This window comes from Dreissena polymorpha, chromosome 15, assembly GCF_020536995.1.
Source record: "Dreissena polymorpha isolate Duluth1 chromosome 15, UMN_Dpol_1.0, whole genome shotgun sequence".
Classification (NCBI taxonomy): domain Eukaryota; kingdom Metazoa; phylum Mollusca; class Bivalvia; order Myida; family Dreissenidae; genus Dreissena; species Dreissena polymorpha.
The window spans coordinates 60179948-60197189 of NC_068369.1; the positions used below are offsets into that span (position 1 = coordinate 60179948).

Sequence of the window (17242 nt, forward strand, 5' to 3'; positions counted from 1 at the left end):
CAAAATGTGCAGCTCCATGAGATACACATGCATGCCAAATATCAAGTTGCTATCTACAATATTGCAAAAGTATTTATGAAATAAGCGATTTGGGCCACATATATTTGACATCTGACCTTGAAGGATGACCTTGACCTCTCACCACTCAAAATGTGCAGCTCCATGAGATACACATGCATGCCAAATATCAAGTTGCTATCTTCAATATTGCAAAAGTATTCATAAAATGAGCGATTTTGGCCATATATATTTTACCTCTGACCTTGAAGGATGACCTTGACCTTTCACCACTCAAAATGTGCAGCTTCATGAGATACACATGCATGCCAAATATGAAGTTGCTATCTTCATTATAGCAAAAGTTATTGCATAATGTTAAAGTTGGCGCAAACAGACAGACCTACAGACAGGGCAAAAATAATATGTCCCCCACTACTATAGTGGGGGACATAAAAACTACAAATTTCCCAATTGCTGTCAAAACAAATCCCAATTGAATGTTTAACCCTTTACAACTTACATAAGTATTTTTACGCATTTGTTGTCCCTTAGAAAGTTAAATTTAATTTAAGACCTTTTTTTAACTAAATTCAAGTTTAAAGGCTTCATTTCCAACCCTAAGATACTGATGAGCAGCAAACACCATAAAACCTGATCAGGCTGGGAGCTACTCCCAGGCTGTTCTGGTTTTATGCTGGTTGCAAGTCATTTTCACTTTGCTTCTTATGGGAAAGGGTATTTTTTTTATTTATTTTTTATTTTATCTTTTAAATAAAATGCAATATTAAGTCAGTTTCCATATGCAGCTCTATGGCTTAAAAATCTAAGTAAATGTTAAATTGACAACGTAAAAACACTTAGTTATCAATTTTTAATGTAAAATTGACAACGTAAAAACACTTAGTTATCAATTTTTAAGTATTTGGGAGCAAACATATAAAGTTCACCAATTTCCCCAATATGAAGACTTATCGACAACACGAATTTCCCCAATTTAGGGATTTTTCGCACACATTTTTTCTATTGGGCTGCTTCAGGTACTTCTTCCATATCGGAAAAAAAATTGCTCAAATGGTTTAACTAAAATCTTCATTTGTATATAGATCCAAGTTAATAAATATATATGTAAAATGAATTTGACATTAATATAAAAATCTCACTCCTGTTATTTAGTATGTGAAAAGAGGAACAGTTCAATGGGTGAAATCAATCAAAATCACAAAACAAAATGGTCTTTTTTTAAAGATTTTCTATGCATTTCATGTCAATATACATGTTACTTGAAAAAAATTATTGAAATAATTAATAAGAACTACTTTTATGGTCATATTTTCATTATTGTATACCTTTCGTGTCTGCATTTTCTCTGTTCTTCTTCTAAAAGCTACATATGGATTGTTTGTTGTTGATCCATCTCGCTTCTCAGTTCTGACACTCAGAATCAGTGGATGTTGCTTAAATATCATTAGTATATGTATATGTGATTTAAAGCAGGACTTTTCAGCAATTAACACTAAACATTATATAGCTTCAATATACAAAACACAATAAAAAGAAATGGTTTTGTGTAAAAAGAATTCTTCTATACATTAATGTACAGACTGCTGTCTGTTCACATTTCATCACAAACAGCTTAGCCCATCAGTGTTTCAGCAGTACTCAGTGGCACAGTAAGTTCAAATACTTCAGCTACATACTGCCACCTGCCCTTCTTGAATCAGCGGTAGATGGATAATTGCCATTGAATTATTTAATTATCATTGGCAAAATAAAAGATGAAGCAAACTTACTGTTCGCAGTCGTTTGTTGAGCCAATAGTCGTAAACGGCAATAATGAGGTCATCATCTTCTTTAAGAAGGAGTTTTGCCTCCCGCAATGTGACCACTTGTTGACCGCTGCCTTTCTCCAAACGATCCATCATTTCCTCAAACTTGACGGGTGTGATTTCCATTTTCTTCACTTGTTCATTTAGCCACCCTTCATCTTCAGAGTCCATGTCATAATCCGGTATTTCCTGATCCATGCCAAAGGCTGAAATATATACATTGACAACTAAAGTTTCAAAAAAGTAAAATACATTGCAGTCTAAGCCAAAACTCTTGTAATCTGTACAGATTACTATATGACATATGTAACATACTGAATAGACAATAACTGATCTTCTTAATTATGAAAAAAGTATTTATTTATTTTTTTACTTTGTGGATAGAAAATAACTTTTACAGTAGGTTGCCCCAACGGCTAACTATCTTAGTACTTTTGTTGCCTGGGAAACAAGAAACTGTCTGAGACGGGTGATGCTCCTCCAAGTATTTTTGTCACAATATTGCACTATATATTCAGAAAAGGAAACGTCTAGTAGTTGGGGGGACAAGAATCGCACTATATGAAGTTTATAGAAAATTTCAAGGGCCATAACTCTGTGAAAAATCATCCGCCCAGAACCGGCTGATAATATGCACATCTCCTCTTGGTAGTGAAGCTTCCCATAAAGTTTAATTGAATTCCGGTCAATAATTGCTGAGAAATAGCCCTGACAAAAATTGTGCACGGACAGACGGACGGACGCACACACGGACAGACGAAGTGGCGACTATATACTCCCAACATTTTTTTTGGGGGGGAGCATAAAAAATACAGGGTTTTTTTTCCAGCTGTTTTGGAATATAGCACATGGCTTTAAAATTGGGAATTTTAGCCGCATTTTCAATAAATTGGTAAAATAAATTGGGATTTAAAACTACATAAAAGAGTTCATGTTCAACATCTTTAATCACAAACACTATAGTACAACCATGTACCGTCAATCTACGAAGATAAATCGCACTTTTTTACCTGCAGATTTTTTCTTCAAGTACGGGGTGCGTATAATATATGAGTTTAGAGCAGAACAATTTTTTTCCTGTGCAAATTTTCAACTAAACCACTGTTATTCGCTTCGCGACAGCCATTTTGAACTACTCCATAACATCAAAGGGAAAACAGGGCTCGCCTTGTCATTTGCCATTTGAGTCATTTGCGAAAATATTGAGAATTTGGCTCAATAAAAATCTTATTTGAGAAAATGCAAAAGTCTAGTAAAATTTCATTGAAAACATCCGCCATTTATATCGGACTGGTTTTCTATATTTGTCTCTTTGTTTTAATGAAAGTGTTCGTTATTCGAACAGTAAACAAAACCCGGTCTGTACCCGATTATGAGACATCGCTTGATCTTATTGTTATTGAAGTGGGCATGGTAGCCAGCCAATCAACATTGAGCTCGCTTACACATGAAATGACGTCAAATGAAAGGTGAGAACGGATGGAGCTATCGGATAATATTGGGTCATTCATGCGCAGACACTGTATACTTTAAATACACAGTTAATATCGTCGTCTGCCTACAAAATAGCGACTGGACGCTAAGTCGTATAAAGAGATTAGCAAATGGAAAAAACAACAACTGACAATACCCGTAAATAAATATTTCTTAGCACTATTTATCTTTCTACCGCATATTTACCCTATCTGAAGTAAAGAGTGGTAATTAAATAATTAGTTTAATGATGCTAATTGAGTCTATTTCACCTGTCTGCCGATTGCCAAAACAAATTGAAAAGTGATAAATAATTAATTCACTTCGCAAAAGTAATTCATGTAGACAACTATAAAAACGGAAGTAACCATTTTGTCTTCTTATTACTTTATTATTATTATAATTTTTATCGTCCCGGATAATGTCAAATTGAATTAAATGTGAGAACAAAAAACAGCGTCTCTGCTCCTTTTACTTTTGAAATTATGAGGGCCCTCAATCTATTAAATCTGCCGCTGACATTGGCGGCAGTCCCCCACCTAAAAAGTATGCTTTTTTCCCCTTTTGGGGAGAATTTGGGGGGAAAAATTCCCCCTAAAAAAAACAAGTTTTTTTTTTTCAATAGAAAGATGTGTCTCATGATTATAATATCTCAATTATGTTTCAATTTAATCTTTGCAAACATACTAAATTATGAAATGAATATGTCAGCAAGGGGCCCATGTGTTATCAGTAACAATCAATGGTAATATAAACAATAGACAAGAGATATATATTCAGCGTTTTTTTTTTGTCCAATTGGGAAAAGTACCTGTAAGGGTCCAATTGGGAAAAAATCAGGTCGTGAAAACCCTCAAATTGGGAAAAATCGAGTCGTGAAACCCTCTAATTGGGAATTGGTGTTTTTGATTTTATGCTCCCAAATACTTTAAAATTGATAACTAAGTGTTTTCAAGCTGTCAATATTATATTTACCTAGGTTCAAACCATAGAGCTGCACAGGAAAACTAACAAAATGTTGCATTTTCAAAAAAAAATAAAAAAAATTTACCTTACATTGGGAATTTTTTGGCCAGCAATTGGGAAATTTGTAGTTTTTTCGTAATTGGGAAAGTGCCGTTTACCGGTACTTTATAGAGAAGGAAAAAAATCGCTGTTATTATGCAACTGTCATAACAACAGCACTATAACACATCCTGATCAATATACCGGGGTATTACTGTGAAACAGATTGTTGACAACACCAAATAGATTTGCTATTTTCACAAAAAAAAATAATATTGACACATTTTTTCGGAAATGGCCGATTTCGGATACTAATTTTGTTAAGTACATATTTCACTCTGATTTTCAATTTTTACCAATAAAATTTGACCAAACTCGTGGGTGCGTATTATATTCGTGGATTTACGGTAGAAGCCATGGCCTCATACTTTTCGCAAGGAAAACAATCTTGCATCAGGCACCATTTTATTTGTAGGCGCTTCATCTTCTTCTGAAGAACTACTGCTTTCAACATGTTGAATATCATTCAGCCTTTTGCTTTCCGAAATCAACGAGGACGATACAAAAGAGTTCCATTGTTATTAAATAACTATCATAAACAATGGAAGGAGTTTCAATGGGAGGACTTGTACTTCTTGTTGACTATGTTTGTTTATTTAATGACGCTTGCTTAAAACAAGAGCACCGCATAACGGGGGCCACACTCGGCTGCGAAAGCTTGTCAGATTTTTTTTTAGAGGTTACAGTGACCTTGACCTTTGACCTAGTGACACAAAATGGGTGTGGCATGTAGAACTCATCAAGGTGCATCTACATATGATGTTTAAAAGTTGTAGGTGGAAGCACTTTGATTTTTGAGTCAATGTAAAGGTTTTAGCACGAAGCCGGCAGACGGCTGATGGCAGACGACGAGCAGGCTATGACAATACCTCGAGTTTTCTCAGAAAACAGCCTCGCTTAAAATCAAGTTTTTGTTTGGCCAGGTTTTTGCTTAGGAATCTTTTTCACGTAATATTTTGAATGGTCCGACATATATTTTTTTCCATTCAGCCGAATCACCTAACGCTTGAATTTTATCGCAGATATAATAAGCGCCTGAACAACACAGAGAATATAGTGTACACGAATAATTCCGATGTAATCCAAATCAAGGTATAGTCTAAAACCTGTACGAAACCGGATCGGACTACTTTGTTAAAAAGCTAAACAGCCGATGTCATTAGCGTTTTTTCCCCGATTGGGAATTTTTTTAGCAAATTTTGGAAAAAAATTATTCTTTTTGCGATTGGGAATATAGCCGAATTTCGTCTATAAAATTGGGCAAAAAAAAACCTGTATAGAGCCTAGAAAAATGTTAAAACTTTTCTTGCCAAGACTACCAACGAATGACTTTAATAAATGTTGCAGAAAACGGTCAAGATGTGATTTGTGTTGCTCTCAAATTGTGAGAATAACTATCAATAATGCCTAAAATGGGAAGATTCGAATATCAAATTTCTCTGAAAATAGTACGAATTAAATCGCCATGTTGAATCTGCTTTCTGATAGGTTATATTAAAAATGGTGCTTCCTTCTAAGCCAATTGACAGATATTGACTTTTAGTTGAAAGTTACATTTTGCATTTTTAGGACATTTCGAAGAAAACTATTTGAAACCAGTAATGATGCAAACCTCTGATGTTGGGCCAGGTTGTTTGTGGAACTACACAAGAGATTTGTGATGAACAAAATAAAAGACTGACAATAAGGACTAAACTGTTTTAAGTTGTGAATGTAAGAAAATAAAAAATAAATACACTAGCTGATACACCAAGCAGGGTTCCCTCTGGGCTTTCAAAAGTTGTCGCCACTTACTTTCGCCAAATGTAAAAAGTTGTCGCCACACTGGGGCTACATTTGGGCAATGAAGATCATGTTATTATAATACAAACAAAAACTGAGCATTTACAGTATGTTAAAGGAATTGATTTAATAACAGTAGTATTAATAATAACAACACATTTAACATTGTTAATTAAATAAAGGCACATTCAATCAGTTGTAACTCTTGTTGATTGACACCTTCTTAGCAGCCTGAATATGTTGCCACAGTTTTGGTGCTTCAGAAGCTTTATGGTATTCTGAAAATACAAAAAGGGAAATATAATATTGATATAATACTAATAATAATCAATGAATGTGAAGTATATAAATAATATAAATGTGTGCTAGCATATGATCTACTACATAGAGCCCTTAACACAACAGTCAAATAAAATAAGCATTTGTGTATATCAAATGTCAAATTGATTTCCATGTGCTAAACTATGTTTACCTTTTTTTTAAGGTACATCCGGTAGTGAATGAATTGATAAGTGTTGAGGATATAAAGAGTTCACACAGCATAGATTGTGTGTTGGAAATCATATTGAAGGAAATGAAATTCTGATAAACAACTGTCTGTGTTTGGTTTTTGTTTGTTAGCTGGTGAATAATAGCGGTGGGAACGTTTGCATTTTGAATGAGTCTCAAAATAAGCAACATCTAATGTTCACTTTCTAAAAGTCGTTTTACACTCTGAACTTGCCATTTTGACGAGTGAAACAGCAATATGTCACCGTTTAAATAGAACCAATAGATGTAAAATGTTTTACTATTTTCTATAATTACACCGATTTTTCTAAAAACAATCGATACTTACCTTTTTGATTGTCATTGTTGTCAATTTAACGGTCTTGAATCTGCTTCGAACACTGTGACAAACACTTCACATTTAAGCGCAAAGTCGGTATATTTCAATATTGCCTTATCTCTGAAGCAATAAAACTGCCGACCAATTAAGATAACTTGCAACAACACCCCAGATACTCGCAATTATCACCATAACATTCCACTTTGCGGTAGTCGGCAGTCAGCACCACGCTCCATTGATTACAGCTGTATCGCTTACACCATGGAAATCTATAGTATTACGACTGCCGTAAAGCGGCTTATAAACACAGCGTCTTTTGTCATTTTAAGAAAATATGAACGCAGAAAAATGCCGATTTTTTTAAAATCGCCATTTACGAAATTTTGTCGCCAGATTTTTTATTTTGTCGCAATTGGCGCCAATGGCGATCGACAGCGGGAACCCTGCACCAAGACACCTGTAGGTTCGTTGTTCAAAATTATAACCTACTTATTCTTTTTACAAACTATGTGGAAATCTTGTCATTTGATAAGCTTTTAACTTTACTGCCCAACTGGACAATGACTTCTTTTAAACTTTATAGTCTGACCATTATTTATTTAGCCTTGAGCTTTTGCTACATTTTTGTGTGCAGACTGCATTACGGTGTTGCCACTTAAATTGAATCAAGTACCGACTATACCCAAACAACACTTCCATGAATTTAGTTTCTGATTGTATTTACATTGACAATGGAAAACAATACATGTCAGGTAACAAACCATAAAATAATTTGTTCAAGATAAAAGAATGTTAAACTTAAAATTGTTAATACATGTACCTTGGAGATGCAAGTACTGTTTTGGTTGCTTATAATCACTTCTGTACAGTCCATCGCATCTTTCTGATGTGTCATCAACATCTGGGATAGGAATGGTGAGAGCTTCCGCACTGCCATATGCTTGTTGGGCACAAAGGGCTTTTTGCAAATGCAGTTCCTTAAATAAACATAAAAAGAAATGACTTTGACAAGTGATAAGCATGTTTTGAAATACATGCAAGACCTAAGAATAGTAATACGCATGCCATCTCCATAAATAGACAGATATGGAGGAAGCCCATCCATATCAGTATCGATGTTGTAATGTACTACTGACCATTGTCAGGAAATTTGACAAAAATTATATTTTTATTTCTGGAAATAAGATGATGAATCAGTAACCTTGAAATAATGTTGTTGTGAAAACCGCAAGAGGGCCCCACTTTAAGCCTTTGAAAGCTATGTTCAGCAATTTTTTTCCTTCTTTATAAAGTACCGGTAAACAGCACCTTCCCAATTACGAAAAAACTACAAATTTCCCAATTGCTGTCCGAAAAATTCCCAATTCAAGGTAAAAGAAAACAAATCATTATTTTTTTTGGGGGGGGGGGGGGGGGTGGGGTGGGGCGGGGGGGGGGGGGGGGGGGGAATGCAACATTTTGTTAGTTTCCCTATGCAGCTCTATGGTTTGAACCTAGGTAAATATAATATTGACAGCTTGAAAACACTTAGTTATCAATTTTTAAGTATTTGGGAGCATAAAACCAAATACACTGTCACAAAACTCCCAATTTGAGGGTTTCACAACTCTATTTTTCCCAATTTTCAGGCTTTCACGACTCAATTTTTCCCAATTGGACCGGTAGGGGTACTTTACCCCATTGGACAAAAAAATCGCTGATATTGACGATCTTGCATTTCACGAGGTTTCACAATGCAGGGTTCGCCAAAACCGTCGGTCCGCCGGTCCTGACCGGAAAATTTTTTTCAGGACCGACAAGTGATTTAAGATAATCGGTCCGACTGACCGACACAATCGGATGAAAAATGGTTTCAAAAAGATCACTCAAATTGTATAATGTGCTATTGGTTTAATAGAAGCTTTTTGTTCAACTTCTGTCAAAATCCTTTTTTTCCTACCTTCATTTTGATGTTTAAAGTTGGATTAGAATAGACTCTCACATCCGAGTTCAAAATCAATGGTCTTTGTTAAAAAAAGCAACCGAGTGCGTCCGCCATTTTGTTAGTTCCATTTAATTTCTCCACAACAAAAACCGCATGAAAACTTGTTTCAACAGGCATTTGTGAGCATTTCTGTTAAATATTTTCATTATTATATTGTTCTGGGAAGGATATATTTTAATTTCTGAAATCAAAATTAGATTTTTCACCCGATGTACTATATTTCGGATATTTTTAAATTCGGACATAGGGATATTTATGTGTTGATTTGTTGTTGATAGTTTGTAGCAATATGTTTTGTGTTATTTCAGACAATAAGATGAATAGTGGTAATTTAATGGGCCTTTCTATCAAGAAATACTGATTAGGTGTAAAATACATTCATTTAATTGAACCTGGAAATCAACCACCTCAGCTAAGAGAAAATATTTTAACAAAAGGTGTTGTTTTAGACCTTGTGAATTGGCTAATAAACAAAAATTGAAGTCATCCAAACTAGTGTGAATGGGTGTGTGCATTTAAGTCAACCTTGATTGGATGTCACCCAAACTTTTCAAGAACACTGATTTGTAGAGCTGTGGAGGCTAAAAACAGTTTGACAAAAAGAAGTCTAAAAAGTATTCCTTTGGTTTATATGTGGTTTATTATTAATATAATACAGTGATTAATCTAGGTCCGCGTCCTGCGTCTCTGACGCATCAAAATCGGAAAAAACGCACCGTAGCGAAGTATGAGCGTCCTCGAGGACGCATACAAATCCGTGTTTGTATTTCTCACAAATGCATATATTTTACGACGCCGTATGTATCACGCTGTTAAAATTCTACAAGACACATTTTCATTGGCTTACAGAGCCGCATATGCTAAAAATAACCAATCAGTGTATTCGTTCTAAATTTGCTTCGTCAAGATTAATTTTAAAGAGCCCGGATGATAATATTCGTTCGGCTGCATTAAGAAAAAATGCCACCAAAGAAAGTGTTAAAGCTTGACACAAAGCAGCAAACTCTTGTTAATTTTTGGCGGCCCGATACTGGCGGACATGATGACTCGCTCGATTTATCCGCGAGTGTTAACGAAGAGAAGGAACAACCAAGCGCAAGCGTCCGAGATGTAAGCCAGCCAAAGAAACGTGAGTTTTTGACCAAATGGCTTTCAATGTACTCTTGGCTTAGATTTGTTGAAAGAACAGACACGCATGACAACTTTATGTATTGTTCTATTTGCGACGAGAACAACGCTAAAAATAGCATGGTTCAACAAATGCACAATAGAAACTACCAGAATACAACTTTGGTACGACATGCAGGTCACCCAGACCATGTAAATGCTGTACGTGTTTGTACCCCAAATGAAACAAAGCCTGGCTGTAGCTTTGCAAAAGGGCTCATCTGATAAAGATAAAGCTATTGAAGTCATGTTCAAGACACTTGAATGGATGATCAAGGAGGATTTGCCTTTGTCAAAATTCCAATCTCTTGTTCAGTTGCTTCATGATTTCAATGTAAAGGACTTAGAAATTTTAACCAAAAATAAAATTAACATAGACTCAGTGTTAACAGTTAACTTTATAGTTCTTCTTTTTTAAGTTTTTTTTCCTCATTTATTATTATTGTTTTTCATTTCTAGTCAGCGAAATCTAGTAAGGGAAATTCTAGTCTTGTCAGTTGATTAAAAGTTTAAAAAAAAATGTGTTTGTGCTATTTTCTTCAGCCCCCAGGGAAAACATGCAAGGACTCATGAATAAAGTTTGGGACTCATTGAATTTCTATGGGACTCATTGTTTTCAAATATGTGAGTCCTGGGACTCATTGAAGCAAACTTCTAGATTAATCACTGTAATAATTGTTTAATTATATCTACATTGGACATGTTTTTATTGTATTTTTATGTGATCAAAACCAATAAACATCTAAAAGGTACTTCTTTTGTTGTGATTTGCTGTTATAGTTTAGTCGGACAGTGGGACTGACAGAAACTGTTTTGGACTGACAAAAATTTCAAGTTTGTCAGTCCGAATGACTGACAGATTTTTCAAGTTTTGGCGAACCCTGCAATGTCTGTTACTAGAGCTATGCCAAATACGAAACGTATCACGAATACAGGGTGGCAAATACGAATATTTATTCGCGAATATGAATTTCAATGAACAAAAGTAATACTGACAGCTTGACATGACATTATATAGCATGAAACTATGAGTGTTTGTCAATTTGATTAATCGAGTATTTTTGCATAGTGAAAATATGAAATGAAATATAACACTTTGAAATAACAAAACACTGACTAGAACTGCTTTAACTTTGAACACAGTTTTGAAAACATGACTAGTACCAATAAAATCGTTGATTAGAACAATTAAGGAAACCAAAGTAGCGCCAGTCAAACGCTGTGTATTTGGCAGGCGGGTTAACAATATCAATAGCATTCCCTTTGCTAGGCTCCGTGTTTGTTGATAAGTAGCACAATCATTAGTGCTGCAACAATATACCGCCTTTTACGGGTATATTGGTATATATCGCAATACGCAATCCGCATATTGAATTGCAATACGATTTTTATCATACCGGTACAAAAATTCTTAAAAAAATTATCCACATTTCGTCCAGAAAAGCCATCCGAAATAATGATATCAAGGTAAACAAAACAAATTGGTGTTTACTGTTGAGTAATAATAAATTGTTGCGTTAAAATAGCATTCTTAAAAGTTTATTCTACAGAGTACAGTTGTTTCATGGGAGTCAGCAAGATCTGCTTTTGCATGTCATACTGTTAAATTTAAGATGAAGCTTATGGAAGTACAAAAATTAACAACACAATTAATTACATAATCAAAATGTAAATTGATGTTATTATAAACAGAAGTAATAATTATCAAAACAAATTTAAGTAACAGCATTCTGATGATTTACACCAGGGTTTTTTTCCACTTTTTCGGAACAGTGCTCCAGCTAGGATTTGAAAAGGGCATGGGGCTTTTTTGTCAAAAGGGCACTTTCAACACGCAGTATATTGTCAAAAGGGCACTTTCGACGCTCAGTATTTTGTGAATAGGGCACGTTCGAGCGCGCGGGCGTTTCTGGAATGCTTCCTATTGCATGTCAATTTATATGTTATAAATAAATGTTATTATTCCCATTATTATTAAACCATTCAAATATAATGTCTACAATGAGGATTAAAATAATTACAATGAAATAAGAGATTTATGAATTATCATGTTAAAAAAAATAATAATAATTTGTTTTTGTGGCAGGGCGGAGGTTTGGGAGGGCAGGGCGAGGCGCCCTTAGATTTTGGCCTAGCTGAGTAGCTGGAGCACTGGGGAAGATAGCCCATGGCTTTGGAATTGGGAATTTTATCAGCATTTTAATGAAAATGGGAAAATAAATTCATTAGCCTTTTTTTTCACACGAAAAGTCCACTGATAAGGGAAATACTAAATTTGATATAACTCTTTATAATCATTCAAATTAAAAGAACAAAATCATATAATACTTTGTTAGATGTAATTGAAATAAAATTGAGATTATATACACATTAGACACTTCTTAAAAAAAATATATAAAAAAATGTTTTTTTTTGTTTGTTTTTTGGAAATTGGGAATTTTTTGCCACATTTTGGGAAAAAAGTATACTTTTGGGATTGGGAACACAGCCAAATTTCGGCTATAAAATCGGGCCAAAAAAAAACCTGTACACGATCAGCTTTTAAACATCCACAATCTTCTTTCCGGTTATTATTCTTCTTGTCAGCCTATATAATAGTTCTCTAAATGGCAGACGAAAAGGTTATGTTCATGTAATTAAGTTGGCTTGGGTGATTAGCTGGCGAGTTATAATTCTGGTACAAGTAAGCAATAAATTGCAATATGGATTTTTGTACTGACAATATATTGCAATATGGTTTTTAGCGTATTGTTGCAGCACTAACAATCATTGTCGTAAAGATAATCAAAAAAGAAATTCCATCTGCTAATCCTGTGTATGTTTGAGCATCAAATCACTCGTATTTACCTAAATAAACATTAAACAACCATCTTAAGATTTTTCAATTAAATGTCGTAAATATTCAACCGATGCCCGCCAATTTTGTTGATAATATCACTATGTAACATAGTGGGTGGGGTAAACATGATAAAAACGCCGGAATAAGGAGAAGAACATTTAAATATAGGGGTTTACTGAGTGAACCTTCATTTGTAAGGTAAGGTGATTAAACTTTCAAACTCGAAACCACGTTTGTATTCATCAAATATTCGGTTCGGGAGGTGGCGACAGGCTTGGAAAAATTGGAAAAAATATGCCAGTCAATATGACAGGCATTTCAGAAAATGTGCCGGTCCGGAGAAAATTTAGCCGGACCGAAAAAACAACAACATAAAAACGACATAGTGGATGATGATCATCCAACGAAATATGTAACAGGGCATCTTATTGGTCAAACTTTACTTAACTGACCAATTATATCCATTAAGGCATTAAAACAACGTAAACTAAAGTAACAAGAAGTATCGAAAATAAAATTGCGGTTAACGGACACTTACTTGTACAATGTCAAAATTAAAAGGATAACATTTTAGGAGACCAATGATGAGTGGATATTATTCAGATATCACTAGAACATTATTTATATTAAATAAACAACCTTTTTAAAGCCATGCTTCATAAAACAAGAGGGCCATGATGGCCCTGAATCGCTCACCTGACTCATTAAGATCAGATGAAAACTATGACCTCTATTGTCTACACAATGTTTTTCTATGATTTGACCTAGTGACCTAGTTCCTGACTCTAGATGACCCAAATACAATCCCAATCCAGATTTCATCAAGATAAACATTCTGACCACAGTTCATAAATATTGGATGAAAACTGTGACCTCTATTGTCAACACAAGGTTTTTCTATTTTATTTGACCTAGATTTTTACCCCAGATGACCCAAATACAATCCCACCCAGATTTCATCAAGAATTCTGACCAAATTTCATAAAGGTTGGATGAAAACTGTGATCTCTATCTAATGTCTACACAAGGTTTTTCTATTATTTGACCTAGTGACCTAGTTTTTGACCCCAGATGACCCAAATAAAATCCCAACCCAGATTTCATCAAGATAAACATTCTGACCAAATTTCATAAAGATTGGATGAAAACTGTGACCTCTATTGTCTACAGAAGGTTGTTCTATTATTTGACCTAGTGACATTGTTTTTGATCCCAGATGACCCAAATACAATCCCAAACCGGATTTCATCAAGATAAACATTTTGACCAAATTTCATCACAGGGTTTTTTTTTGCCCGATTTTATAGCCGAAATTCGGCTATGTTCCCAATCCCAAAAAGTATACTTTTTTCCCAAAATGTGGCAAAAAATTCCCAATTTCCCCCCCAAAAAAAAAAAAATTTTTTTTTTTTTTTTTTTTTTTTGTGAAAGAAGTCTTATGTATTTTATCTCAATTTTAATTAAATAATAAATTACATCTAACAAAGTATTACATGATTTTGTTCTTTTAATTTGAATGATTATAAAGGGTTATATCAAATTTAGTATTTCCCTAATCAGTAAACTTTTCGTGTGGAAGAAAAGGCTAATGAATTTATTTTCCCAATTTCATGAAAATGCCGATAAAATTCCCAATTCCAAAGCCATGGGCTATCTTCCCAAAAAGTGGAAAAAAAAACCTGCATCAAGATTGGATGCAAACTGTGACCTCTACTGTCTACACAAACAAATTGTTGACGGACGGACGCACGGACACACGCAGGCACGCACAACGGACGCCGGACATCACACGATCACATAAGCTCACTGTGTCACTTCATGACAGGTGACCTAAAAGTATGTGTCGGAGATAAACATGAACAGTTGTGGTTAAAATCCCATAGTAACAAGGGCTGTTTGTAAAACATGCATGCCCCCCTATATGGGCTATAAGTTGTAGTAGCAGCCATTGTGTGAATACGTTTTTTGTCACTGTGAATGGTGGTGGTGGTGGTGGTGGTGGTGTAGTAGAAGTAGTAGTAGTAGTAGTAGTAGTAGTAATAGTAGTTGTAGTAGTAGTAGTAGTAGTAGTAGTAGTAGTAGTAGTAGTAGTAGTAGAAGTAGTCGTAGTCGTAGTAGTAGTAGCAGTAGTAGTAGACGTAGTAGTAGTAGTAGTAGTAGTATTGGTAGTAGTAGTAGTAGTAGTAGTAGTAGTGGTAAAAGTAGTAGTAGTAGTAGTGGCAGTAGTAGTAGAAGTAGTAATAGTAGACGTGGTGGTGGTGGTGGTGGTGGTAGTAGTACTAGTAGTAGTAGTACTCAGCGTTTTTTTTCCCCAAAGGGGAAAGGTACCTGTACCCCTACAATTGGGAATTTTTCGAGTCGTGAAATCTTCAAATTGGGAAAAAAACGAGTCGCGAAATCAATGAATTGGGAAAAATTTGAGTCGCAAAGTTGATGAATGGGGAACCTTTAAAATGAATGTAATCTATCATTAGGGGCTATATTCTGCATCACAAAGCATTTTAAACTCTAGGTTTTGACAGAAAAACTACAGTACGGTTATGATATTTTGACTATCGTATCATGTCATGTGAAAATTGTGTTATTGCCACTTCAGTTAGGATGTGCCCGTCAATTGGAAAAAAATATCTTCCAGTGATTGGCATAAGCACTGAGGTTGCATAAAAAATAATATTAATAATTTTGTTTTAGCCCTTTAAAGTCTTACAAGCCCTGCAATGTTTCTTGTGAGTTAAATTAAAAACTTAAAAACTAAACAAAAACAACAACAATGGATCTTGTACTGGTTTGACATCTTTTAACAATAGACAGTGAGAACAGTCACACGTAACCAAAATGAGTTTTTAGAGTGGAATGCTTTAACAATAATTTTCAAAGGTAAGTCTTATATTGTGTTTTGATTTTTTTTTCAAATCATCAAATAAGATATTAAGATCATCTGCCATTAAATGCTTATGTATATGTTGTAAATAACTATAGGATTTTACACCCATGTCTCATTATTTTTAATTTTATGTTAAACTTTTATTTGTTTATATCCGTATCCGAATAGTTACTGTCCGGATTTAACACTTAAAAAACTATACATAGAAGTAATATGCGCATTTAACTCAATACGGTTACGTTTTTTTTTAATGTCAACGAAAAATTAGTGTTGAGAAAGTTTATTGATGTAAGGAAGACTGGTCTTAGCGATGGAATTCTTTCACGGGAAATATCGATCACTCGTCGCGGTTATGTAATCCATTCACATTTTACACAGCGGTTAGAGTTGCGCCCCATTTGAAAAGTTTTGTTTACTTTCTACGCAACAATGTCCGGCGAAAATAAATGGCCGAAAATGAAAGGCTCGACAATATCAAAAGATATTTCCAGCGAAAATAAAAGGCACTGGCTATTGGGAACGGCACCTAAAATCGTTCGGAACGGTAGATATCGAGATTGGGAAAGGTCCGGTGCTAAAATTGGGAAGCCTCCGGTAGGCTTTGGGAAAGGTACCGTTCCCCGGTACTAGTTAAAGAAGGAAAAAAAACGCTGGTACTAGTAGTAGTAGTAGTAGAAGTAGTAGTAGTAGTAGTAGTAGTAGTAGTAGTAGTAGTGGTAGTAGTAGTAGAAGTAGTAGTAGTAGTAGTAGTAGTAGTAGTAGTAGAAGTAGTAGTAGTAGTAGTAGTAGTAGTAGTAGTAGTAGTAGTAGTAGTAGTAGTAGTAGTAGCAGTAGCAGCATTACAAGACCAATACTTAAGAATGATCAAATGGGAAAAGGTAACATAGTAGTAGTGGCAGTAGTAGTAGAAGTAGTAATAGTAGACGTGGTGGTGGTGGTGGTGGTGGTGGTGGTAGTAGTACTAGTAGTAGTAGTACTAGTAGTAGTAGTAGTAGAAGTAGTAGTAGTAGTAGTAGTAGTAGTAGTAGTAGTAGTGTAGTAGTAGTAGTAGAGTAGTAGTAGTAGTAGTAGTAGTAGTAGTAGTAGTAGTAGTAGTAGTAGTAGTAGTAGTAGTAGTAGTAGTAGTAGTAGTAGTAGTAGTAGTAGTAGTAGTAGTAGTAGTAGTAGCAGTAGCAGCATTACAAGACCAATACTTAAGAATGATCAAATGGGAAAAGGTAACATAGCACCAGCAGTAAATATGGGGCTCATTTACAGGTCAGATTTGGAGAATCTGCTGTAAAATGAGATTTTGAATGAATTAAAGGGAGGCAAATCTGTAATAAAAAGGAACATGCATAAACCGTAGTTGTTTCCCTTGTTTGAACCATGCTAAATCCTTACAAGTTTGGAA

General features: G+C 34.8%; 1 protein-coding gene and 1 long non-coding RNA gene across 2 annotated transcripts in view; both read right to left on the reverse strand.

Moving 5' to 3' along the window:
• Positions 1-17242, reverse strand: part of LOC127861098 (enhancer of polycomb homolog 1-like) — a 45050-nt gene that overhangs the window by 24422 nt on the left and 3386 nt on the right. The window contains exons 2-4 of the mRNA XM_052399475.1: positions 7796-7952; positions 1791-2032; positions 1347-1454 (exon numbers count right to left, since the gene is read on the reverse strand). Of these exons, the coding sequence (XP_052255435.1) occupies positions 1347-1454; positions 1791-2032; positions 7796-7952 (507 nt within the window). The remainder of the gene's footprint in view (positions 1-1346; positions 1455-1790; positions 2033-7795; positions 7953-17242) is intronic.
• LOC127861102 (uncharacterized) lies at positions 6248-7305 on the reverse strand. The gene is made up of 2 exons (XR_008040066.1): positions 6985-7305; positions 6248-6424 (listed from the first exon to the last, which is right to left on the reverse strand). It is a non-coding gene; the product is annotated as an uncharacterized LOC127861102 (long non-coding RNA).